Below are 26,396 nucleotides of genomic sequence, written 5' to 3' on the forward strand. Positions count from 1 at the left end.
GCTTTTCTGCTCCTGAAAATCACAGCAGGATCTCATGGCAGGGTGGCAGGAGCCCCTGCTGCCACACACAACACAAACTCTGGGAGAAGACTCTGTCCAACTGGGCATGGCTCTGTCACCTCCTTGTTGAAGGTGCTGCCCCTTGCAGGGGAAGCTCCAGCAGCCAGTGAAATGGGAATAAAGCTCACAGGACTGACAGTGGCTGGACACAGTCTTCTCACAGAGCTTGTGCTGTGTGTAGCAGCAGGGGCTCCTGCTGCCCTGTGATGAGATCCCTCTGTAATTTTCAGGAGCAGAAAAGCAGCTAACTTCATCATATATATGCTAGTCCTGTCTATAACTATGTCTCTACATTAAAAACTGACCTGGGAAGGTGGAGCACCTAAAGCTTCAGCAGTCCTGGTGGTGATGCTTTAACAGAGATGTTTAACAAGTACAATGTTGATAAGGCTTGAGTAGGTCACCCACACCAATGACACTGACTCCACCAATTTGTCTATGATGTTTTTTGACATGGTAGAGTATCAGCAGTTAACCAGCCAATGCAGAGCAGTGTGTGAGACCTCTACCTAATCCTTTAAAAGCTGAAACCATAGACATTTCTTCCATATAAATACTCTGCTTGTTACAGCTTAAACATGTCCTAAAGCACTTCTCCTGCCTCTGCATTGCTCCCTGAGAGGTACCTGTCTGCTGTCCCATCAACTGGCTGAGGATGGAATGAGGCTGAGGAGCTGCTCCTTTTCCCCCAAAGGACCAATGTCATCCTCTCCCTCCAGCACACTGCTGGGACAAACGAGCACCAGCTGCCTGGGGAATATCTCTTCCCAGCACCAAAAGAAGTACTGAGTCCACCCACCATGATGTAAACCCCAAGCAATGCAGGCAGCTTCATGCATGGCACAAAAAAGAGGAGGAATGATGGCCTTCTGCAAGAAATTAATCTTTATTGAAGCAACCATGAGTCATATCAGCTGCCAGCTGCCTGAGGAATGACAATAGCAGTGGCCTGACAGAAGCAGCTGGAGCTCACCAGGGAGATTGATCTCTGGAAAGAGACAATATATGTGATGATACATTGATGATACATATAGGCATACAAGTGAATACTCCCCCACTAGAAAGTGCACATGCTGGGAAGTGCATATGACACCCAATTCCCTGCCAGACTAAGGTGTGTTGGTGGCTGCCAGGAGGTAGCTTGAATATTACACTGGGACAGTTCTTGCTTCCAGTAAAGTCAACAGTGAAGCTCTGCTGGTTCCACAGGCATGGAATGAGAAGTGACAGCTCTCCCTCAGCCCTCCACAACACAACTCTTTCCAATACAATGTATTTTCAGCCCAGGTTAGAAAGCCAGCCAGGTGCTGCAGGGTGTACTGCTGTTCTTGTACATGGAGCAGCCCCTGCCTGTGGGCCAGGACTGAACATCAGCACAGGGTTGTCCATGTTTATCTCAGTAAACAATTGCCACTTACCATTTTTCATGCCTAAAAGCCACTATGTATGAGAGGCATGAAAGCTGTTGCTGGTTGAACAGACATTTCACAGAGATGTGTAATTTACAGCAGGTGCTACATATATTGCAATGATGGGTTTCAGCTCAGAAGCAGCTCTGCCTCCTCAACATGAGGGCAAAGCATGCCAGGGAGCTGTTGTTTCAGCTAGACTGACAGCCTTTTACAAATTCTGTTTATTATTGATAAGGTGATGTAAAAAGGACGTGGAGTTGGACATTGTGTTGTTTAACCTGGCTGGAGATCTGTCCTGCTCTCTTATAGATTTAAACTTCTGTTTGTGTGTGTGATATCAAAAGTCCTTTCACCACAGGAGCACAGTGGGTTAGGAAAGCCTGATAAACATAGAGCTGGGCTGGAAGTTACAGAATCACACAATCATCCAGGTTGAAAAAGACCTTGGAGATCACCAAGTCCAACCTATGACCTAACATCACCTTATCAATTAAACCATGCCACTGAGTGCCACATCCAAGCTTTTTTTAAACACCTCCAGGGACGGTGACTCCACCACCTCCCTGGGCAGCCCATTCCAATGCCCAATCACTTTTTCTGTGAAGAATTTGTCTCTAATGTCTAGCCTAAACTTCCCCTGGCACAGCTTAAGACTGTGTCCTCTCATCCTGTCACTGGTTGCCTGGAAGAAGAGACTGACCACCACCTGGCTACAAACTCCTTTCAGAGAATTGTAGAGAGGAATAAGATCACCCCAAGGCTCCTTTTTTCCAGGCTAAATAACCTCAGCTCCCTCAGCCACTCTTCACAGAGAGGCTTGTGTTCTAGACCCCTCACCATCCTTCTGGCCCTTCCCTGGAGATTTTTGAGCATCTCAACATCCTTCCTAAATTGAGGGGCCCAGAATTAGATGCAACACTCAAGGTGCAGCTTAACAAGTGCCAGTGAATTCAGTATGGCATCAAGATCTAGGAGGCTGATTAAATCCTAAGAATAAAAAAAAAAAAAAGAAAAAAAAAAAGTTGTATTGCATTAGCAAGGAGGAATAAAAGAGAAATATGTCCTTCTGTTGGTCAGTTGTTTCAAAGATCATTCACTTCCTTCTGACTTTCTTGTCCTGATATCTACCAAAAGTTCTATAAATCCGGCAATGGTGGAAAATGGGAAAACTAGCTGACAGTCATTGGATGCCTATGTGCCCCAGCATGATCAGAAACATGCCCAAAGTTAATCATTGCAAGTGTCCAGGCTGGGAGAGCACATTTCCATCAGTGGTGACATACTCCCTGTCATTTATTTACTGATAGTGCAATGTTGATCCTGGGCTGTGATCCAAAGCCATCTTGATAGAAACACTGCATCTTTGAGGGTCACAGGGAACTGCTCAGATGACAGCACAACAGAAGTTTGGTTTAATGCTGTGATTTCTGCTGGGCTTTTCTCTCCATTTGGTTGTAAAGAACTCTTTGTGTCCTCCTTGTGGAGCCACAGCCCGTACGTCTCCCATCGAGGAAATCTGCATCTCTGAGCCCAGAAGTAGTGCAGGAAAGGGAAATGTGTGACACACATCCCACCACCTGACCCCACGTAATACCTTCCCAGGGCATTTTGTGGGTGACTTCAGACATCTTCCTGTGCCAAGAGCTGGCTCTGCCTGGTAGGGATGCCCTGGCATCAGGTTTCTACCTCTCCCGTAAGATGTATTTCCCTTTCCGGTACAGGTTGCTGCTGAAGTGGATGGAGAACCAGAGGAATGAAGTTAGGATCATCCCATAAACCTAAAAGGAAATAAATGAGACAGGCATACAATTAAGTGTGTAACTAATTATGATGCTCCATCTGTGCAAATAAGCAGTCATAAATATTGCCTGTTGTCACATTTTTCTGAAGAGAGCTGGTTTTCAGTGAAGTGGTGAACACCGTTTCTGACACTGGAGTTAAAAAACAAAAGCAACACATGGTTAAAACATCTGATTGGAATTAGCACAGCACAGCTCAAACCTAGCCCTAAAAATACCAAGAAATAAGATGAAACCAGGAAATTTCAATTCCTGCCACAGACAGGAATACAAACAAACATCTCTCTCTCATAATAATATCCTTTTGTAAAGGTATCATAGGGAGAAAAAACCACAACACTCATGTCTTGTTTGAAGTAAAAATCCCAAACAAACAAGCAAGCCCCTAAACCAACCCCAAACAGTTATGAATGCAGAGGACAGTGTATTTCCTCACCATTGTCATACTCTGCCTGGTGTATCACACATCAGGATTAACACATCCAAGGCAACATATCCAAGGTAAGGCTGCTGTGGGAAGGATAATGAGGCCTGTAACAATGTGCTCTTTCCTCAAGTATGCCCTAATGTGCTAGTGCCTTTGCTTGCAGCTTGATCTGGGGATGTGTGTGCATTGTTGGCTGAGGGACAGTGACATCAGAGCAGCTATAGCCCTCTTTACAGGCTTCCCTTGCATCCTGCCATCACAATAGTGAACTGTGCAGCGAGATTTCCTCTAGCACAGGCTTCAAAGACAGCTGCCTTATCTGGCTACAGCATCAAGCTGTGAAAAAAGTGTATCTATTATAAAAGTGCTCCTACTTTTATCTGAATATAGCTGCAGTAAAATTCTCCCTATGCTTGAGAAAAATTGGAAAGTGACACCAAATATTCACACTTGACTTTACATTTACAGCTTCATATCAATGCCTGATGGTTTTCCTAATTTACTGCTAGCAGTATAAAATACAAATCATTTGTTTCTCTGGGTTTTATTTAGATGGAGAAGAATCTTCTAATCCATAATTGTGCCAAGGTGGATACAAGGCAGAATCTTCAAATTACTTTCAGTCAAGAAAGGTCATCCCAGCTGGGGAGCAGCATGGAGATATGACAGCAGATCAAACCAGCCTTCATGGTGGAGAAAGGAGTCTCCTGGCACATGCTCTTTTCTGATGTGCACCACCACATGTTCAGAGTCCTTATGTGCAGTGATACACCTCTGCCAAGCAGTGGGTGGGCAAACAAGAAGGCTGGTTTTAATTAGTGGCCTTCTCCATCTCCAAAGAGACCATCCCCATGCAGCCCCTGATCTCCCTCACCACTGAAAAACATTCTCCTCTCACAGCATTACATTTTCTCTTTTGTTCTCCCCCAAATTAACTGCAGATCCTTTCTACATGAGCCATCATCTGAAGATGATTTCACCCCTCCTCTGCATGTTACTCCTTCAAAGACAGAACCTGGGAGCCCAGACAACACACTCTTCCCCTCTCCTTATGAGCCTGCTCCTTATGAGCCTGTGATTTACCCACACACTGCGAAGATGAACCTCATCAGGTTCATTAATGAGCATTACTAGGATGAGACCTTCCCCTTCTGCACAGCTCTCCAGCTCCATTGTTGGGGCTCAGTAGCTTCCAAGACCTTCCAGCTCTGGCTGCACAAACAGCTTCCCAGGTTGATCTAGGAGGCAGCAAGTTTCCTAAAATATGGAGGCTTTATTGCATCTCCTTTTCAGCCATTGCTGCCAGCTTTCTACATAATCCACAAGCCCTGGGCAAGGTGATACAGCCTCTCACTCATATCATCAGGTGATATGGACTTCACTCATGAGAAGTCATGCAGGTAAGCCTGGGTGGATGAAATTAAACTGCTGCTGCCTCCTCCTCCCCACTCCCAGATGCCATGCCTCGTTAGGGCACGAAAACCATGCAGTGAACCTAGTCCTGAAGGAAAACCCCTCCACCTATCAGCCTGGCCAGATTCCTGATCCTTTCCCAGTTTCCATGGTGGAGTCCACCACTGCTTGTTTCTCTGCTGCCAGCATCCAAAAACACCCAAAATCCTAGCCTCTGGGGGCTAATTTTGCTTTTTCCTCATTGGATCCTGCCTTTCAGAGCCAAAATGTGAAAGGACAGACACTATTACCGTGAAGCCAATGGCGATGCCCAGAAGCGAGAAGACAAAGTCCATGTGCTTCTTCAGAAAGTCCTGGATCTCTCGCAGGCAGTCCTGGGAAGAGAGAAACAAACACCCCTTGCAGCACAGGAGCAGCTTGCTGGGGGGTTTTATCCCCATGACAGCACTTCCACAGCCTCAGAGAGAAAAGGAGGCAAGAAAGGGGTTCAGCATTGCACAGTTGGGCAGTTCTTCCTTTTTCTGCTGCTGCTGCAGCTTGGGAAGACAAACATCTGTGATAACTTTTCTGTTACTACAACACATTTATTGGTGCAATGCATTTTGGACTGTGGGGGATGTGTACTTAAGTGTGGTCATGCAAAAGCTTTTTTCTTTTCACCCACTGAATAATGGAAAGAAGGAAATGGAAATGGGAAAGCAGAGCACACCGTGGTGCCAAATGCACTCCCCAAGGTTACTAATGAACAGCTAATTTTTGCGAGGTGCTGCAAGCATTAATACACATTAGCTTTAAGCATGCCAATGGCCCCACAGAAATCCCTGAGGTGTTAGCCAAGACAGCCATTTCAGAAATGCAAGAGAATGCCCTTGATGAAGGGGTTTGCAGACTGAGGAAAGAGCACTCACAGCCAGGAGTGAATGTAGTGTGGCCACCAAACCCTGCGGTTTCCTGTGTTACACAAAGCACATCCTGCCACTCGCTTCCTCGGCTCCCAAGCGAGGGAAACACAGACCACTAAGTGGGAGGAATGAGTCGCCCATACGGTGCCCAGCTTTGTTCTGCTCTCCTTTCCTGCTCCTTGAGCCCAGTTTGACCCTGCCCTGGGATGTGCCATTCCTGGAGGCTGTGCTTTGAAACGCTGCCCCTGCGAGCTGACGTGTGCCTGTGCATCAGCTGTGCTGCTAGCACTTGACATCTTCACCTGACAGCCTGTTTGTATCGCTGCAGCAGCGTGGTTTTGTTTTTCCTAGAAACACCATACATGATGCTGGTGGCTTTAGCTACACTGGTGGAAGAAAAATGATCGTGCAGTAGATTTGCTGAGAGATTATGAAGTTGTAGCTTCAGTACAGAATGGTCTAATACTGGTGGCATCTCCAGCAGCCTCACTGAGATACTTGAAAGAGCCACAATGAAGCATACTTGAGGAAGCTACTGCTGGGCATCATCACCCTGATTCATGAGCTTCTCATTTTAATATGTATTTAATGCCTCAGGAAAAAAGGAATTACATCAAATTCCACATTTGCTGTTACTGGAACACATTTTAAGTGTCAGAAATTAGTGTCATGTGGAAAAGTCAAACAGTTTTTCTGTGCTCTGATACATGTCTGTGATATCTCACACTCTCTGCAAGCACAGGAGATAAGCAGAAAGCTGCAGGCAAGTGACAGGCTGCAAACACAAGCATTTTGAAAGCTTTCTAGAGCAGCGAAGGAAATGGCATCTGTGGGTCCGAGACCTGCTGATCAACCAGGGCCCTTCCTCCTAATTCACAGAATCATGGAATGATTTGGGCTGGAAGGGACTTTAAAGATCCCATCAGTTCCAACCCCCCAGCCATGGGCAGGGACACTTTTCCCTAGATCAAGTTGCTCAGAGCTCCATCCCCATCCCTCTTGGCCTTAAAGACTGCCAGGGATGGGGAACTCATAAAATCTCTGGGCAAGTTGTGCCAGTACCTCACCACCTTCACAGTAAAGAATTTTTTCCTAATATTTAATCTAAAACTCCTGTCAGTTCCAAGATTGTTCCCCCTTGCCCTGTCATTACACCCTTGTGCAAAAAGTCCCTCTCTTTCTTGCGTCTCTCTCCTTTTCCAGCAGGACACAATTAGGTCACCTCCCTGCCATCTTCTTTCCAGGGTGAACAAAAGCAATCCTTTCAGCCATCCCTCAGGAGGGATGCATCATCCCTCTGACCTATATTGGTGGACTTGCTCCTCCAGGTCGATGTCCTTCCTGTGCTGGACCCCAGGCACTACCCCAATACTGTGTCCAGTGTTATTGAAACAACAAAACCCCAACAAAACAAATCACAAACCATTTCAACCCCAAACCATGAAAAAGCACAATTCTCATTAACACTTTAGCACCGGTGAGGTTTTGATGTGCCTTAGAAAGAGGCACAACCCCACTACGGTGTAGGAGAAACCTTTCCCTTACCTGTCCTTCATTGTGTACTTGGCTGGGTGGGCACATCTTGTTCTCAACATTGCTTGTGTCCCCAAAAGGAGAGTGCTTCCCACAGCACAGGAACTGGAAGAGAGGGAGAAGTTTGCCAGCTGCTCGCCAGGGCTCTCTCCCCTTGCTGCCAGCTGCTGCAGCAGGAGGTGCTGGCAATGGGCCCCTGCTGTCCCAGGCAGGGCTACCCACCCAGGGTGGCAAGGAGCAAAGCACGTAGGAATCAACAACTGCAGCAATGCAGGCTACATTCAGGGGGGGTGGGTGGATCTGCACTCAAACCTGCCCGTGCTCCTCCAGGACTGCTGCCTGGGACCGGGCAAAAGCCCTCCCCTTGTGGTCATACTAATGCTCTGGAAAGCCCAGGGATGCTCATGATTCTGAACTCATGTTTCCAGTGATTGTTATGGGGGTCCCCAGCAACACCCACTGGAGCTGGTTTCCTAAAGCTGGGGTGCACTGGACAGTTTTGAGCTTTGGCAGAAGGGAAAAAAGAAACCCCAGGAGTATAAAGACTGCTTCTCCATCAATTCAGGTGGCAACTAAAAAAAGCAACTGGTGAAGCCAGTCAACTGGTTCTCCTTGTCAAATGGGACCCTGGGAATGCTGCTCCACAACCTTGAGAGCAAGCACTTGCATGCCTGGTCATGGCTCTGAGGGCCACCACCACCAAGGAGGAACATTTGCCCTCTTTTGTGTTTTCAGATCCACAGATAGAAACAGCTTTCAAAAGTACTTGTTATGATGATTTAAGAAAACACAGAAGGATACAGGGAGTTGTGTGGGAGGTGTCTGGAAACAGCTGAGCAGAGCTGACCTCCCCATCCAGCCTCGCTGTGTGCCATGAACTCACTCCCCAAACAAGCCCTGCTGTGTGAGGGAATGGCATGTCCTTTACTCAGCAGGGACTTGGGAGTTTCTCCCTGTGGGGGACATTCTCACTCATCTCCCGTGGCTTTGGGGGCAAGTGTCCTCCCTGTGCTCTGGGTAACCACCCCTGCCTACCTGCTGAGTTATAGAGAAGTGCCCTATGCCAACAGCATCCTGGGTAGTGGTTTTTGGGAGCCTGATAGCAGTCTCCAGCTCTGTAAGAGGCCATGTATGTCCCAGTACTCCTCAGACACAAACTTGAGGTTAAATAGGAATAACCACATGCAAATACTACTTCTGGACTATATGGAATTCCTGCCCCTCCTCTCTACTTGACCAGGTGCCATGTCCACACTCTTGTACCACAGATGGGGAGCAAGTCACAGGGGTGCTGAGACAGAAAATACTACGGCAGCTGCAGGGCATAAGCTTTGTAGATCTTGTGCCACAGTGATGCTCAGAGAGGTGAGCCTTTCTTCCTGTTGATAATCTGGTTGGTCAGATCTGAGAAAGGAAGAATAGGAAGGGAGGAGCGAACTCCATGGTAGGCTGGAGGAGTCAGTTCTTGAGGGAAAATGGCATTGCAGCATTCATGAGAGAGCACAGGTGTCAGCCCCAGCCTGCCAAAACCCTCAGGAAGATAGCCCAGGGCGAGGTTTTCCCCTGCAGGTGAAAGACAACTTACTGCTTCATGGATGGCAGTCAGTTCGTGCCTCCTGGAGCTGGAGGTGTTCCTCCTCACCTCCTCATACACAAAATCATACACATCCATCATGCTGTCTTCCACCTGCAATGAAAGCAGAGGTCTGTACATACAAAACACTGATCACAGTTGTCTCTGGGGGGAATTGTGCTCTTCTTGATTTCCACAGAAGCTCTCCCTGGTATAGCACAACAAGCAGTGCAGCTACTAAATGACCCTCAGGCAGCAGCAGGAGCTGGTTTGTGACTCACCATACACCAAGGAGCTGGGGTCTCACCAGCTGATGGCTGGAGCTTTCAGCCAGTTTTGGATTTCAGAGGGGAACTTGGGTGCCTGTGACCAGTGTGCCTCTGAGACCCTCTGCCAGCCAGGGCTGATGGCATCTCCCATCCTGAAGGCAGTACTGTGAGGACAGGCATACATGAAATGCTAAAATACAAAAGTGAGAAGACCTCAGAGGGTGGGTGTTATCTAAGTGGCAGAGCTGTTCCTCTGAACAGAGTAAAAAAAAAATAAAAGGACTGATTCAGTGGTGAGTCAGACCCTAAATATTTACCAGATCTGTGAGAACTTGAAGCCTGACAGATCCCAGCCAACTCCCACTCGGGTGTCAGAAAAAAAAAAATGACAGTTGCCTTCAGTGCCTGGAGTCAAAACCTTGTTTCTTCCTTTCATTTTCCCTCACTTCCTCGGCAGCACCAGTCCGAGTGGGCCTGCAGTCAGTGCTTGTCTTTCAGGAAGGAAAATCAATGGGAGAGACAGGCAGAGCGGGTGGCCACACTGAGAAGTCTCTGGGAACAGAGCCATTGCTCAGCGAGGCTTTGCAGCTCAATCTAAGGGTTCACACTTGGAAATTACTCTAAGGAATAAAACCCCCACACTCTCTGCTCAGGAGTAAAACATCTATTACTAAATGTTACATCTATTAATAATTAATTAATAGTTACATCTATTACTGCAATATTGCTCTGTCCTGCCCAGCTGTCCAAAACACAAAGGGTGACAACCCCTGATTATCACCCAGGCAGGGAGAGGGGGGAGAGAAGATTATTTGTATCCAGATTGGCTCTGTGCCTCCAGGAACAGAGTTTGAAGGCACACATCAAAAGATTTTCTACAGCTATCAACTTGGCATAAGAATGTCCAGTGACAGACAGACTCCCTGTCACTGATATTATGGGGCAAGAAAATATACTCCATAGCAAAATGTGTGACACTGAGCTGTCCCACACAGGTGAGGAAGGAGGATGCTCCATTTGTCCTTCTGGCATATCAGAGTGCATAAAGGGGTGTGGATGCAACAGTAAGACCAGATTTCCCGATGACTTCTGCACCAACCTTCCTCACAGCAATCCTTATAACCCAATAAAATAGAAAACATCCAAGCTTTTCTAACTTCTTGCTGGCCATGAAATAGCTTTCCCGAAGCAGCAATTAAATAAATGGATTCAATAAAAAGAATGTTCATTTCCACTGAAGAATTGGATTAAGAATAATGAAAGAAGAATAATCTTTTGAGCTCCTCTGGTGGAGGAAGGAACAACAGAGCAGCAGGCTTCTTAACATAAGAAATTATTACCTTTTGAATATCCTGATCCCAGTCTAAGATGTAGGAATAAAAACTATTTTGTACCATGACAACATACATACGTGTTTTGTTAAGGGAAACAGTGCTGCACGCACAATATTTGTCTTTTCATATTTACCACGAGGGTCAGGATGCTGACCTTTCATCCAAAAGGCCTAAATTTGGATGACTTGAAAAGAAAGAAAGAAAAACAGAACAGGTTTCAAGCAAGTGTCTATGTTCAAGCAAGAGTTCAAAGGGTGAAAGCAATCCAGAAGTTTAACTACTTTTTAAAGGGCTCCTGAAATCTGGGCCAGGAAATACTGGGAGAGGTAGCTGTTTGAAGGGTAAGAGTGGGTAGGAAAGAAATGAATGAACAAGATGCCCATAACAAAACAGTGGTTGAAAATTATTTCAGCTGCTGGAAACAATAATTGAAGAAACCACAAGCAGTCATCATTTCACAGCCAGCTCAACTACAGTGATGGAAATGATGATGGTAATCTCCAGGTATATAATGACTACTAAAGACCTCATCTGCACCATTTCTGAGATTGCTTGTGAGCTGACTTCTCAGTTACCTACAGATTTTTTATTCTCATTTTATCAAGCAGCCTCCAAGAGCTGAAAACACAAGTCATTATATGGAAAATGTTTAATAGCAATAATTTCCTTTTAGAATGTGTGTCTGGGCAAGCCTAAGAGTACAATTTGCTGATTAGTCATTCTCAGCATTTCTATCTAGCAATTATATCTAGCATTTATATCCAGACATTATCTAAACAGGCTATTCAGATCCTAGTAAGGGAATGTCAAACTCTAAATTCATTTTTTAAAGAGTGAATTGCCTGCAGTTCTGCCACATCATCTTTCTGATTTTTGCTAGGATTGTTTGATTTTGGAGGGAAAAACTGCTGTTTTCATACAATATAGTGGTCTGCTTTCAAAGACTACTGCAGACATTCTTCTCATATAAGTACTTCAGAGGTAGCAGAAAATCTCAGTATTTATCACTGGCTGTTTCCTTCTTTGCAGAAGACTGTGCCCCAGAGCATACAAGAAGTCTGGTTTAATAAGAGAAGACACAGAAGAGCAAAACATCGCACTTAGCTGCCTGGGATGGAGTTATGTTTATACTCAGAGCTGCAGCCAAGCTCTGAAGCATGGGTCATGCACTGCAGCATCTATCCAGCCCAAAATACCATGCTCTCTCATGCATGCCTGATGATGTGAAAATTAAAACCTGAAAGTGTGAGGCAGTCACCAGGTGGTTTCATGACCTATTTGCAACATTGCTACATGCAGCAGACCTTCATCCCCATATTTTCCATTGATCCAGCTCCTAACACAGTGAAGAGCTAGACTTCAGTATTGCTTTGTACTCAATTGCCATCCTCAACAGATTCCCATCGCACATGCCCCTGGATGGGCAACTTTGAGTCCATTGCCTCAAGACAATTTTCTTTTTCTGTATCTAGTTGTTGGGGAAAAAATATAAAAAATAATCAGGGTGCTTTCTCTCATGTTTAATCAACAGGATGACTGTTCAGTTTGAGTGCTTACACTGATACTATTAAGAATATGCTTTAAGATAAAGAGATGTGCCCCATCACTTAAACAGTAATTAGCATGCAATGGGCAGATATGAGAGAATGGAGAAGACAAAGTCCATCTGTTTTTTTGAAAGGTCTTTCACTCCTCCCACACATAACAATCAAGTGGATTTTCCTGTCCCTAGTGACATGCTGTGATCCACCACTGGAGGAGTTCTGCTGGACAAAGCTCTCCCTTGGAGGCAGACTGAGCCTGCAGTGCTCATCAGTATGAAACACCAAGAGCTGAAGATAAAGCAACAGCTGGGCTCTGTTTAAGAAAAATCTCCAGCTTGAGTGATATGGAGGTCACACTTCACAGTAATTCTTTTCCTGGAAGAAGCTGGGTGAAATGTTCCAGCTCTGTATCAGGTAAATAATTGCTGCCTCCCACTTCTGTCTGCATTCCTTAATCAAATATTCATTTAGGAATGATATTGATGGGTTGCTGGATACAACAAATGGAAAATCACCACTGAAATTGATGCAGCTGACTCCAACTGACTCAGTAAGTACCATTTTTCACTGTAAGTAAAAGAAAAAAGGAATTTTGAGATTGTTTATCATCCTCTAAATCCTTTATCCCCCAAGAAGCAGAATGTATGACTGCAGGAAGACACGTTCTCTGAGCAATTAGAGTTCTTGCCCTTGGCTATTAAAACTGAAGCAAATTTCCACCTTACCTCCTTCAAGAGGAATACTGACATTTTTGACTTAGGTTATTTATCAGGATGATTTTTACCTGTAACTGGATTTGGAACAGAAAGATGAGATAAGGTCTGCCCTCAATTCCTGATGCCTTTGCAAGCCAAAGGTGCCAATGAATCCCAATCCTGCTGCCAGTGAATGCCTGTGTCTAGGCAACATGGAATTGTTTCTTAGGTGGAAACTAACGTGCACCTGTGCCAAGAACAACGGTCTGAGTCTTAGCAAACCACCTTTGCAACTGCTGTTGGGTAAAAATCGCTCTGCAAAGCTCAAGGAGAATATAGTGAAAGGAGATGTCAGGGTTGTCTCAAAGACAAACCCATCTTCCTCCTTTCTGATAAACAGGAACACTCTTGACGTGGCAGAGGAAGAAGACAAGCATGGGAAGCAGGAGGAGGATCCTCCTCTCCTCGAGTCTTTGTGCCTTAGAGGAATCAAACAGAGCAGATGCAGCTCAGAAGAAACTGAAACCTCAGCACTTCATGTTTTCAGCATCACCAGGGAGGTCTGCTCACCAGCCTCACTCAGAAATGTCCCTCTAGAGGTGGCTACTGCAGACTCCCACACTCAGCTATGAACCACAAGCTAGTCAGTTAAGAAGGGAAACTGGAATAAACTAGTGAACTCAGTCGAAACTCATCCTTGCTCTAAGAAGGAAAACACTTCTGCATTTTGCTGTCTCTGTCTTCCCTTTCCTCCCCAGTGTGCAGAAACACACGTGTTCACAGCGTGTCAAACAGGGGTGGAGGCAGATGCAACAGCTTGGGTTTGGGCAAAGCAATGATGCAACTGCAGTGAAACGGGAGAGAAAGACACTCTGGGGGCATTGGCCAGGTTGCAGAGCAAGTCCCACCACATGGATTGAACACATGGTAAGATGAGCTTTCCCCATCCATGCTCGACCAAGCCTCATCTAACAGAGTCATTGCAGCTTGCTGAATGTTTTTATCTCCTTCATTGCACATCAGCTCCTCTCCTTTAGAGCCTTCCTTTAGTCATTCCCCAGATGTAGAAATACAGCCAGTGCTGCAACTCAGAGCAGCCTTTGATGTCTCCTGTGGAAAATGGCACAAGACAAGAAGGTGCTGCTCCCTGTCTGACTGACAGTGGTCACTGGAGACCACTGATGCCAGAAGATCCAGATGAGGCTTTTAGCCAATTGGCTTTCACCTTTCCCCCCTCCCAGATCTGTATATACATACAGATTTTGTATCTATCTATACATACATGTATAAAAAAACTCCCAAACCAAACCATATTTACTTCCTGCTACTTTCTGCCATATGCACAGCAGGAGACAGACCAAAAACTGCCGTGGGACAAAAAAATTCAGCAAAAGCTCTTTCTCTCCAGCCTCAGCACTTCCATCCCATTCTTGCACAAAACACTTAAAACATGAGAAACTGCTGAGCTGTTACACCACTCACCTCCTCATTTCCCATCTCCACATCCCCAAAAGAGCAGCAGATTCTAGCTGTGTGGGTGCTATACATCCCCCTTGGCCCATGGGCAGAGGGACATCAGAGCCTCTTGCTCAGCCAAGCCATAAAACCCAGAGGCCACCTGTGTGCCACTCAGATGCAGCATCGCTCTGTGTCTGTGACAGAGCAGCAGATGCTTTATAAGCAAGTGCAGAAAACCCAGGCAGGCAGTTAATCAATAGCAACAAGGATTTTTCCCCCTAAATCCTCCAGGTCTGTGGCTGCACATCTGTGAATTTCACCAGTATATCAAAGTCCTCTTGGGTTTTTTTGGATTAGCTTTTTTATGTTTGCTCTTTGTTTGTTGGCTTTTTTATGTATGTTTGTTTGTAAGAACTTCAATATTTCAGTTCATTTTTATAACAGAACTGTAAATTCAACAGGCTGCCAAGGGCCCACACTGACGCTTTTGCATTCCTTCTTTCAAAACACACAACCCACCAATTTGTGAACACCCTCTCCCCAATATTGGTGTCAAAAATCATCTCAGCCATCCCTGGGGCACTTGAAACCAGTGTCAGGCAAGGCTGCTTCCCAAGAGCAGCCCAGGAAGCACTGCACAACCCTGAAAACCTTATAAACCAGCGGTATCAGCAGCAGCAGAGCCGGTCCCAGGGCAGCGCTGTCACCTCCGAGCGGGTGGTGGCTGTCCTGCTGTGCCGAGCATCCTACAGGAGCACGAAGGCTGGGTGTGCCGCAGCGGTGACAACCATCAGGGTGGCCTCAGGTGACACGGCTGGCCCTGCTGGAGATGGCAGCTCCAGCTCTGCCACAGAAAGCGGCACAAACGGGGCCGCGTGGGTTCAGCGCCGGGGCAGCCATAAATTACAGAAGCCGTGAGTGCAAATGGCTGTGTGCAGGCTCAGACAAAGGAGAGCAGTGTCTCGCTGGAGGGAGTGGGCTGTCGCTGGGTGGTGAGAACATAAACACTGGGAAAGAGGCACAGTATTTAAAAACGTTAAGGAAGAGGGAGGGGTTTCCCCCCATTTTTGTTTTTCCCATGGAGTTCAGAGACTGGGAAAAGCTCGGTGCTTTTAAAGGGATTGTGCCTCCTAGATTAACAGCAAGAGCGAGGAGCATGTCGGACAGTTCACAGCATTTTCACAGCAACATCAGTGATTTTTGTAAATGCTCTTGGAAGACACCTGTGAGGGGGCTACAATCCTAAATCTCCTAAATCAAGGCCCAAAAAGAACCTACCTTCACACTTCAGGTCTGCTTTCAGAAAACATCTGAGCACAACTTCAGCTTGTGCTTAAGTCCCATTAAAATCTCTAGGATTCCAGCCCACATTTAAGCATTTAAGCCCCTGCAAGACTTTACCCCAACATATACTACAGGCAGCGACAGCAGACACAAACACACCCTAGTAAATTCACAGAGGAAGGACCTCTACAATCCCACTTAAGAAATTGACTGGGAAGTGATGGGCTGTTCTTTACATACCTGCAGAAATAAGATGCATGTGCTGGTTTTATGTACAGTAAGAGATTATTTCCCTCCTGGAGACCCAGGAAATGCTGCCTTTTTCTCTGCAAAGGTGCTGCTTAGGAGGGAGACCCACAGACAGAAGACCAGTGCTGGTTCCATATGCAGAGAAGAGAGGAGGGAAGCTGCTTTATTCAAGAGCAAGACTCAGGTGTGGCAATGTTTGTTATTTAACAGCTGCAGCTGTTAATTCCAGATGTGTACCCCAGGCTGGAATTTTCTAACAGGTTAGAAAATCACCATCAAAAGGTACCACCTTGTTTGCTAACAAAGCATGGAAGTCTCCATTTCCACTTCCCAACATGAGGAGGGGAGAGCAGACAAGTTCCTCTGAAGAAAGCAGAGAAAAGGTGCAGGAGAATTGGGATGTAGATGGACAGCTTGTATTCATTCCCTTACCATAAAAAGCTAAATCCTTGTATTTATTGAAGTACAAGCAGTGCAGCTCAGAGGACCTAATGCCTTTCCACTCATGTGGAGCCAAAAGTCACAGGTGAAACTTGTTTTGAAATCACCCAGCAACCTGAGAAACCACCTGATAATTAAGAGATCACTGTATCATTGCAGCTAGTGCAAATCCAAGCAACCTCTTCATTCAGATGACATGGGGAATCAGGCCTTCACAGAAATATAGATAATTATTTGCACCAGTTTCAAATTCCTAAGTTGGTAGATTTTAATTTAATCAGTTTTGCGCTTTTACCTGTGAATGAATCTCTGCAATTAAAATGTTCATTCTGTTGTAAAACTCCTTTTATGTTGCAGCAATTTTAGTGTCACTGACACACCCTACCATCTTGGCTTATGGAGCCAGGGCCACAGAGTTGCAGGAACAACCTGCTCAGCTGCTGCAGAGAAAGGGAACAGCAGAAGGTGATGTGGAATAGAAACTCCTTTGGCCTCTTTCACAGCAGGGCCCAGAACATAACCCCAAACCTCAGGGTCAGCAAGGCAAAGTGCCAGGTCCTGCACTTTGGTCAAGTGAGGTCAACAACCTCATGCAGCACTACAGGCTTACAGAACAGTACCTGGAAAGGGGCCCAGTGGAAAAGGACCTGGGGGTACTGACAATGAGCCAGCATGTGCCCAGGTGGCCAAGAAGGCCAAGGGCATCCTGGTTTGTATCAAAAATAGTGGCCAGCAGGGCTAGGGCAGTGATTGTCCCTCTGTACTTGGTGCTGCTGGGGCCACATCTCAATTCCTGTGTCCAGTTCTGGGCCCCTCACTACAAGAAAGACATTGAAGTACTGGAGCATGTCCAGAGAAGGGCAACAGAGCTGGTGAAGGATCTGGAGAAGAAATCCAGTGAGATGGAGCTGGGGGTAGTTCAGCCTAGAGAAAAGGAGGCTCAGGGGAGACCTTATTGCTCTCTTTAACTACCTGAAAGGAGCTTGTAGCATGGTGGGGGCTCGTCTCATCGCTTAGGCAACAAGTGACAGCATAAGAGCCTTAAACTATTCCAGGTTCAGGATGGACATCAAGAAGAATTTCTTCACTGAAGGGGTGGTCAGGCATTGGAATGGGCTGTGCAGGGAGGTGGTGGAGTCACCATCCCTGAAAGTGTTTGAGAAATCACTGGACATGGTACTAAGTGCTCTGGTCTAGCTGACCATCAAAAGTTGGATTCAATGATCTTAAGAGTCTTTTCCAACCTTATTGGTTCTGTTTTTGTGTTGGTCAGTAAGGGTACCAAGTCTTCTCTATGGCAGTGACAAGTACAGCTTTGCTCCAGCCTCTGCAGACAGGTTTGTAAAGCAGCAATTAATGGGTGAGGAGAGAAAGGAAGCTGTGGAGCAGGAGGAGGAAGTAGCAGCCCTCCCCACCAGCTGTGCTAGATGTGGCATGTCTCTCCTACATCCCTCTCTGCATTCCACATCCCGGCTCTTTTTGGCCATGCTGTGAATGACAGAGGGACCTCACTTAAACAGACAGAAGTTTGTGGGAAGGGAAGTGCCATAAAAATAACTGGAAAACAAGACTCAGTTCTTCAGCTTCAGGAACCAGGACTTCCCAATGTGGCTGAAAACCTCATGATTTCTGTGGTTACCACAGCAGTTCCAGCAAAGATCTTGCACAGAGGTCTTCCCAGCCCCTCTGCACTCCCATGCACGTCGGTCTCTCATTCTCTTTGATTGCATCACTGTCCTTTCTCAGACAGGATTGCAACACTTCCCTACCAAGAACACATCTCCCACCGAGAGGAGGAACAATTGGGATGCAACCTTTTAAGACAAAGCATGATAAATCTCAGGTTCATGACTGCTGCATGTCTGGCATACATCACTTTAAGAAAACAGACTATGGTGACATTGAGTCCATCTGGAACACGGAAAACTTAAAATTAAAACATTCAACATCTGTCTAAAAGAATTCATCCAGAAGCTACAGAAGGTCATGAAAGCAGAAAAGAATGGGGAAGGAGAAGATTAATTTTGTTTACAGTGCCCAGGTCTGAGAATATAAAATATTTACAAATAATTCTTCTTTTCTCCCAGCCCAGCTTCTCTGTAGGAGGTACTGTAAAAAAGACCCTGAAAGAGCCACACAGGCAAAAAGAGCATCTCGTTTTGATCATGTTCAAACAACATTTCCACCTACTGTCTCTTGATAATAACCATAAAAACAATTTTTCAACCAAGTATTGGGGGTTAGTGTTTCAGATGATTTTCTGTAAGAGGAGTCTGCTTTATGAAGAAAATGTAGATTTATTTTTTTTTTACCAACAGGAATAAACCACTGAAGCATCTGCCATGGATTAGTGCAGGGGAGACCTCCCATCCCCAGCTTGCAAAGGGAGGGGAAGACTGTTTTCAGTGCTGCCTGTGTTCGGCACCTTGCCAGAAGGGAGGAACTACTGACACCAGCTCCCAGCTGGCATTTCCAAAATGAACAGCCTAATTTTATGTCTAGCATTCCACTGGAAAGTCAATGTATTTTTCATGGGGAAAACAGAAATTTTTGTTCTAGCCATGAATGTCCTCGATGCTCTTAGTGATTCAGGCATGTGTAATGGCCATATTCATCCATATTCAGTTTTACATCCTCAGTTCTGTTCCTTTCTTGATAGCTGTGCACCTCCTATCAGGCTTACAAGACACCCACCCACTTGCCTGGGTTTGATTTCCACCCCCCACCAGATTACCACAATTAACTATTTTTGGGAGTACTGACATGCAGTAGGCAGCAGAGGACACCTGCTTGAATTTGGTTCTTTATTTTGAGAAAGACAAGCAAACAAACAGCACTATAATGAGATTTCAGAAGTCCTCTCCCTACTTCATTCAATTTTATCTATCACTGTGCTCCTGTCCTGGAGGGGCAGACATACCTGCATTTCTTTCCATCACCTGTATTTTTCGCTCATATCTGCATTTCTCTCTCTAATGAGACAGGTTACTTTACAGTCAAAACTAAATTTCCATATGTTCTGTAAGTGACACTTCTAATTAAATCTTGCTCATTTGAATTCTCTGTTTTTCCTTGGATTTTAGGAAGCAGAGAAACACAAGATGGTTTCTAATGGTATTTTTTTTCTGTTGTCAGGAACACTGCTGGTTTTCTTTGCCCAGAAAGTCAGCCTTTTACAAAACCCCCTAATTTTGCCTAGCGGAAGCTGTTTTGCTTACAGAAACCAAACCAATTACCAAAGCTAACCATAACCATGGGTGCCTTTGTGGGCAGGGCACTCAGAGCAAAGAAAACCTATGAAAATAATTTGAAGTAAAAACAGATGTAGTGATTAAGAAATATACAAGGCACATGCCTGTATTACATAACCCAAAATACAACCTTTTTCTTGCAGTCTTTTTATGCCCTACACCATGTATGTGGATTAACAGTAGAACTAAATAGTCTATTTAGAAAACACAATTTCACAATGCCAACCAGACAGTTTCTGGTGCCATTTCTCCTGACACAGCCTTTGCTTCAATCTACAATTTAACATCTGCAGAAGAAGGAGGAAAGTGTGCTCCCTTCTGTGTTGGTTATGAAAACCAAATTATTTCCATATTAAACTGTTAGTGGGAATGTAATAAATGCTAATAGTTTTGCCTGAAAAATAAGAGAAAAAAAAAAAGGCTGTGGAAAGACTTTTTTTTTTATGGATATCTCAGTTCTGATTGGATCCCCTATAACCAGTTAAGTATGCAGGGAAAAGATGCTGTTGTGCCATCAGAACTCACTCCATTTCCAAAGCAGTTGGACAAATTCACAGAGGAAAAACCCAGGGAGAACATTAAAGGCAAAGGCACCAGCAGGTGCCACCAGTAGACACCTGGGCCACTAGCTGCTGGCATCTAAAAAAGCATTGCTTTGTGCTTGCTGGGTTTTTTATGTTGCTACTTTGGCTAACAGCAGGTCAGCCAAAAATCTCCTTGGCCAACAGCTCCTACCTTGGCCAACAACTTCAGCCTGGTCCAGTGTAGCCACCTGCACATTTCAAAGGATTTTCAACTACTGTGGGTACTGGCCAGCTCTGGGAAAACTTTCTAGAGAATCAGTACCTTATCCCGCACCTTAACCTTGACTCCTGCTTTCAGAAGGACTGGGTTTTAATTTATGCACAGGATGCTGAACCATTACAGGACAGGGCTCCTTGTGCCTGCAAAAGCAATTGCCACAGTCCTAGTATGGACTGAGTCTCTGGGACTTGGATGGAGTTGTGCTCCTCCATCACAGAAAGAAATCTCAAAGCTAACCTTCTGACACTTCAGACAGGTCTTTGATCACCCCCTGTATATGTAACCCTGAAAAGATGAGCTGCCAGCATCAATCCCTAATTCACTGGGATGATGTTTCACATTACATTAAATTTTGTATTCTTTAGGGGCAGGGATGCAAAAAGGGGAATAAAGATGGACTTACTCAGCACCATACATTTCCCACACCACCCATCTACCACTGGGCTAACAATTCAAACCCCAACTTTCTTCCAAATTCAGCCTCCTATAATCTTCTCTTTCTGGTCCAGCATGATAGTGACCCAAAACACCATTTTTCACTCTTGTGTTTTTCATGTACCACTGCTGCATGCTAATCAACACCTCTCCTGGGTGTTTGTCCTGGCCACTGCCAGGAGAGCAACCTGCCACTGCCTTCGAATAGAGGCTCCCAATTGATGTTAGCAGGAATTAGAACCAGCTGGAAATGACTTTGTAAAAGTCATGCATCTCATTTAAAACAAAACAAAACAAAACAAAGCAAACATCCCCTAAGGAAAAAAAAAAATCCAAAGCCAAGGAGACTTGAATTTTGTTTTGCCTTCAGCACAAAGCATTTTCCCTGCATGAGGTCTTCCATGGGCTTCTCCCTTCAGATGATCCCACTGAAGAGGCAGCTGATGAAGGTGACCCTGTTCTTCCAAAGGACGGATGCAACAGAGCATGGATCTGATAGACCTCAATATGGATGGCTTAATTAACACCAGATGTCCCTTTTATGGGAGAAATAGTTGCTAGCAAAAAAATCTCTGATGAGATGCTGGTGGTATTTCCTAGGAGCCAACACTTACCTCCGTGCTGTGTGTGTATCTCCAGCAGGCAGCTGGGATCAATCCACAAAAGGCCAAAGCAAAACAGAAAAATCCCTGAGGATAAAGAGGAAAAATACCAACAGTTACAGCCTAGGGAGAAAAATACCCATTTGCAAACACAACCAGGACATATTTAATATGCTTCTTTGAGCAAGTTTCATTAAAGTTTAAACATTGCCTCCTTTAATATTCTTCATAATGTCAGTTACCTAAGAGAAATTAGATGGACAATAATGTGGTTCTCCATCAGGAGCCCTCAAATTACACTGTGGCAAATTGAAGAGTTTGACCAAAAGACCAGGCAGCTTTCTGCAGTGCAGTTATTCTATTCAGCCCAAATTCCTCTTGGACAAAGAAAAGGAGGTAAAAAACATTACATTTACAATATGTTTCCCTTCTGCTGCAGGACTGTGCTCCAGAATAGCATCTCCTTACTCATGGGATTCAACCCCCGGCATTTAAAACTTGGCTACTGGCATCAAAGAGGGGAAAACCCACATGAATAGTCCATAAAGAAGCAAATAACTAGGATAGAGATAGAAATCAACCTACTCTGGAAGAGGAGCTGGACTTACCCTACGAGCAAGGTGGCAGCTGCACAGCCAAGCTGCCTTTCTTAGATGAGCACCATCCTAGTTAGACAACAGGATGACACAAATATAATCAAGGGCAGAAACTGACCCTGAAATGTCTAAACAGTAACAGCAACAATGCAGGACATGGCTTGACTTTTGTCTTCTTCCCTAGGCTTGCAGAGCTGGAAGTTACATGTTTTGTGTTTTTATTTGAACAAATCTGGACCAAAAAACCCACACACCCTGATATAAAAAGCACTCGCCTGCTGTGACAGCTGGACCAAATGATCTTGTTCACATTAAAAAAAAATAAAAATAAAAAAATAAAAAAAAAGGAAGGGAAAAGTGCCTGCAAAGCGTTTGAAGGCTAAATGGGCTCATCCAACAGGGATCCACATCTTAGTCTTGGAATGACAAAAGATGATGAATAAGCATCGGTTGAAATTAATGCCCTTACAAGTTTTTCCACTAAACTGTGCCTCTTTCAACACAACACTATGTAGGAAACTTACCCAGATGACTGCACCTTATTTTGATTTCTAACTTTTTTCTATGACTGTTTTCATTGTATTATATAGCTGAAATAACTTGAAAAAAGTTTAAATCTTTCAAGCCATTTTACCAAATTCAAGCTTAAGAGAGGAAGAAGAACATTATATCTTTTAAGCAATTTCTTTTGTGAAGCACAACTGGTAGAAGCAGTTAAAAAAAAAAAAAAGCTCCAAACTCATGCATAAGCAGCAAGAAAGGAAAATATGTTACTTCAAGTCCTGGAAATGAAAGTGAATGTGCCAGTAAAACCCTTTTTCTGGCTCTTGTCCATCTGCTCTGTTTCTCTGCCCTGCCTGGGGACTTTGCTCCTGGAACAAGACTGCCACTGGTATTCACCACTTTTTTTTTGGGGCTGCCTTGTTTCAGGCTCTGCATCAGACACTAGGGAAAACCCTGGTACAGCTCTTACGAAAAATCTTAAATTATGTATGTCCAGTCTCTCCTTTCATTTATTTTTTTGGCAGCTGCCTGGCCATATAGCTGATGAGATCACTGGTTGCCTTGCTAGGAGCTAAAATGAGATTACCCAAGACCCTAAAGAAGATGAGAGGAAAAGTCTGATCAAACACTGACATGACAAGGTAGTTAAAAGTCAGGCAGATGTGAAAGAGCTCACAGGGCAAGCTATCTCAGACCAAAACCCAGCTGGAGTGGGGGGTTCAACTCTGCAGGTACAGCACAAACTGGAAGGAGGAGGTGAAGTTACACAGGCATGTCAGGTTGCTCCTCAATAGGACCACACCCTGCATTTTGCACTGCCTCCAACTTCCCCACAAACGAACAGCATTTTCACCAAAATCAAGTTCAAATAAAAGAACATTTTTTAAAAAAAGAAAGGTAGAAAAACCAGCACTGATAGCAGTGTGACCACTCTTCTTTCTGCATATCATTCCATTGAAGTTATAATTCAGGTGACCCACCATGAACCCAGAGAGCATGAACAGCAGGATGCCAGTGACAACCCTGATTTCTCCCCCTGTGCTCTCCCTTCCTACCCCCACCAGCTCCAGAACTTACATCTCTCTGGGGCCAAAACCCCCAGCAGACAAAAATCCTCCTTCTCATCTTCCCTTCCTCAGCTCCACCCCACATCTCAGTCCTTCAGCATCAGCTCTCCCTTTATTTCTGTCTGGTTTCTCTGGGAATACCAAGAATTCCCTTTGGGAAGCTCCCCCTCCATCCAGCCAGTGCACAGCAATTACATGGCTTCGAGAACAGCTTATAAATGAATTATAGCCTGCTTTTTCCCTTCCCAGCCAAGAGGCTTTTGGAAGAGCAACTTTCTAATTACATTAGAAGACATTTGGAGGAAAAAAGAAGAAGGCAATGTGCAGTTTGCATACAAAATGTGGAAGGGTTGAGGCTGGTTCACCATCTCCCAGACCCTTGGAGCTCCTCGGAGCCAGCCACAGGCTGCTGCCTGTTCCCTTTGCAAGAGCCACATCAGCCCTGTGGAGAGCTGTCACCAGGCAGACATCAATTACTCTTTTATGAATGACCTTGCTTCCATCCTTGCTGCAAGGAACAATTTCTCTTTGACAGACTTGGCAGAATCTGCAGGAACAGCACCCTGTTCTGTTAGCTGGTGTTTCTTTCAATTCACCTTTCTGATGCTTCCCCTTTGGTGAAGGGGGCCTGCTTTGGATGAGGGAAGTATGCTTTAACTCAGACTGTGCTCTCTAGCTGTGTTTTGCCAAACTCCCACACTTCCAGGAAAGGAGCTGACCTCTGCTCTGCTCTGCTCCAGCTGCTTTTTGGTGCTGCTGTGGTCATTGCAAAGGCCAGCTCCCTGACAGACCACAGAGCCCAGGGGCAGGGAAAGGGGGGAAAACTTCAGGTGGCATCCATCAGGTTGTGTCCCTCCCTGCCTGACCCAGTTCATCTAAAAGCACACAACGTGTTTGCCCTTCCACAGAGCTAACATGAGTCAGTGACATCAGTCCCAAAGAGGAACCTGTCCTCAGCACCAGCTCTGCCACTGGCACACAGACACATCACTCAGAATTGCACCATGGGGGAGAGCACAGGAGGCAGCTTAAATTAGAAGAAAGGAAGATGCTGAAGTGTGCTGCAGTGATATTAAGGGCCCTCTACACGCTGGCCTACACCTGGGTATAATAAAGCAAACAGCTCTGTGTGCTGGCCCAGCTAGCTCATCAATCTTGATGAAAAACTGGGTTATATTGGGCATTCACTGAGGCTTTTTCCACTGGATTTTTTTGGAACATCTGCTCCATCCTGAACACAAATTTTCCTCTATACTAGTCTTACTAGACTATAAAGTTCAGATGGGAGAATTTCAGCTGGGATATTATGGTCGGCATGTTGCTCCCTGTTTTTTCTTTCCCTTTTTCTGTCTGACCAGGTAACAACACATGATGCTTTAAACCTCAGAGTTTACCAGAGTCTTTCCTTTGTGCAAACAGCACTAAGAAAACAGCTGTTTTCCTTCCTTTTCCTCCCCTTCAATAGCGACATGGCCTCCAGGGGCTGTGAGAGCTGTGGGATATTTACATTGAGGACTGACTGCATGATGAGCCATAGATCACCAGAAAGCATAGTTTGCCTGAGCTGGAAGAGACTCAATAAGCTTGTTGCTATTCTCCCTGTTCAAGAGGAGCTTTAGGTGTAAAATTTCTGATTTTTAGAACATAATTTTTTATCCTTAAGTTCTCAATTACTTTCTTGGAACCAGCTTCCTCATAAGCAGCACCAGGTGCACAGTGGCATCTGTCTGGTCTCATGATGCTGCTAATGCAGCTAGAAGACAATCTCCTGAGACCTGTGTGCTTAAACCAGTTTGACCTGTCCTGGTTTCTAACCACTGTGCACCCATTACTGTTTTTAGAACAGCACCAGTAAGGCCTGCAAAGACCAGAGACTTCTCTGTAGGCACACAAACCTCCAGACAGCCAGGCAGCATGACAATATATAATCCAAACAGACAAAAAGATGCTCCTGTAAACCAAATCTGCATCCTTGTCAGCTTTTCCCCAGAGTGGCTGGCTTACCAAGTGAGGTTGTGGTGGACCAGCCACATCGATGCAAACATCCCCCACACATGGCTGGGTTTCCTGGACAGCCACAGATGTCAGGCAAATAGTCTGGTGTTTTCCCTCTTTGATTAAAGAGTGAATTAAATGGTCTTCTAAATAAAACACACTCTATGCAGGGAGGAAAAGTCCTTTAAAATCAATAGCAGGGGAAGATGAAATATTCTCTCTATTGCAGAAGGAGGAAAAAAGCTGCAAGCAGCAGGGCTGATCACTCCTGTGAGCTACAGCACAGCAGGGATCAGCAGGGCTTGACAACACACTGACCAGTTTTGGAGCCCCACAGGGCCAAACCCCACTCCTGCCTGCGAATACACCTCGCTGCAGCCGTCAGGGCTGGCTCTCCCTGCTTTCGCTTCCTGCTGGCAAATCAAAGATTAAATGTGTGCCTTGGGATTAGGAACTGGGGGCAAAGCAAGCAGCGAGCTGGCCTTTGGTGGAAGATACGGCAGGGATGGGAGGGGGCAATTTATATATGAATATTTAAATATGAATAGGCAAAGGCCGTGTGATTTTAAGACGCCGATGAACTCCTTGAACGACTTGGAGCCGAGAACACCCTTGCTAGTGGCCAGCTCTTGAGTGCCTCGCAGGGTTCCCGTTAATTACTGAGGGCTGGGGCCGTGCCGCCACCCGGCAGCGGTCAGTGAGGCTGCTCCCGCTGTGCGGCACCTCCCGGGGCGGGCGGGGAGCGGGGC

The 26,396-nt window shown here is 45.4% G+C and overlaps 1 protein-coding gene across 11 annotated transcripts in view; it reads right to left on the reverse strand.

Moving 5' to 3' along the window:
• Nucleotides 1-922: 922 nt before the first annotated feature.
• The window catches only part of TSPAN32 (tetraspanin 32), a 31,340-nt gene continuing 5,866 nt past the window's right edge, over nt 923-26,396 (reverse strand). The window contains exons 4-9 of one of the 11 annotated variants that reach the window (XR_004497897.1): nt 21,498-21,572; nt 9,132-9,233; nt 7,559-7,651; nt 5,402-5,485; nt 3,067-3,250; nt 923-1,048 (exon numbers count right to left, since the gene is read on the reverse strand). Coding sequence is in view for 10 of the 11 variants with exons in the window: in XM_015632195.3 (XP_015487681.1) it covers nt 3,155-3,250; nt 5,402-5,485; nt 7,559-7,651; nt 9,132-9,233; nt 21,498-21,572 (450 nt within the window). In the remaining variant the exon portion in view is untranslated. Of the gene's footprint in view, nt 3,782-5,401; nt 5,486-7,558; nt 7,652-9,131; nt 9,234-21,497; nt 21,573-26,396 lie in introns of all 11 variants that reach the window. The other 10 variants (XM_015632199.3, XM_015632197.3, XM_033515154.1 and 7 more) reach the window with 10 other exon arrangements.

Source organism: Parus major, chromosome 5 (genome assembly GCF_001522545.3).
Source record: "Parus major isolate Abel chromosome 5, Parus_major1.1, whole genome shotgun sequence".
Classification (NCBI taxonomy): Eukaryota; Metazoa; Chordata; class Aves; order Passeriformes; family Paridae; genus Parus; species Parus major.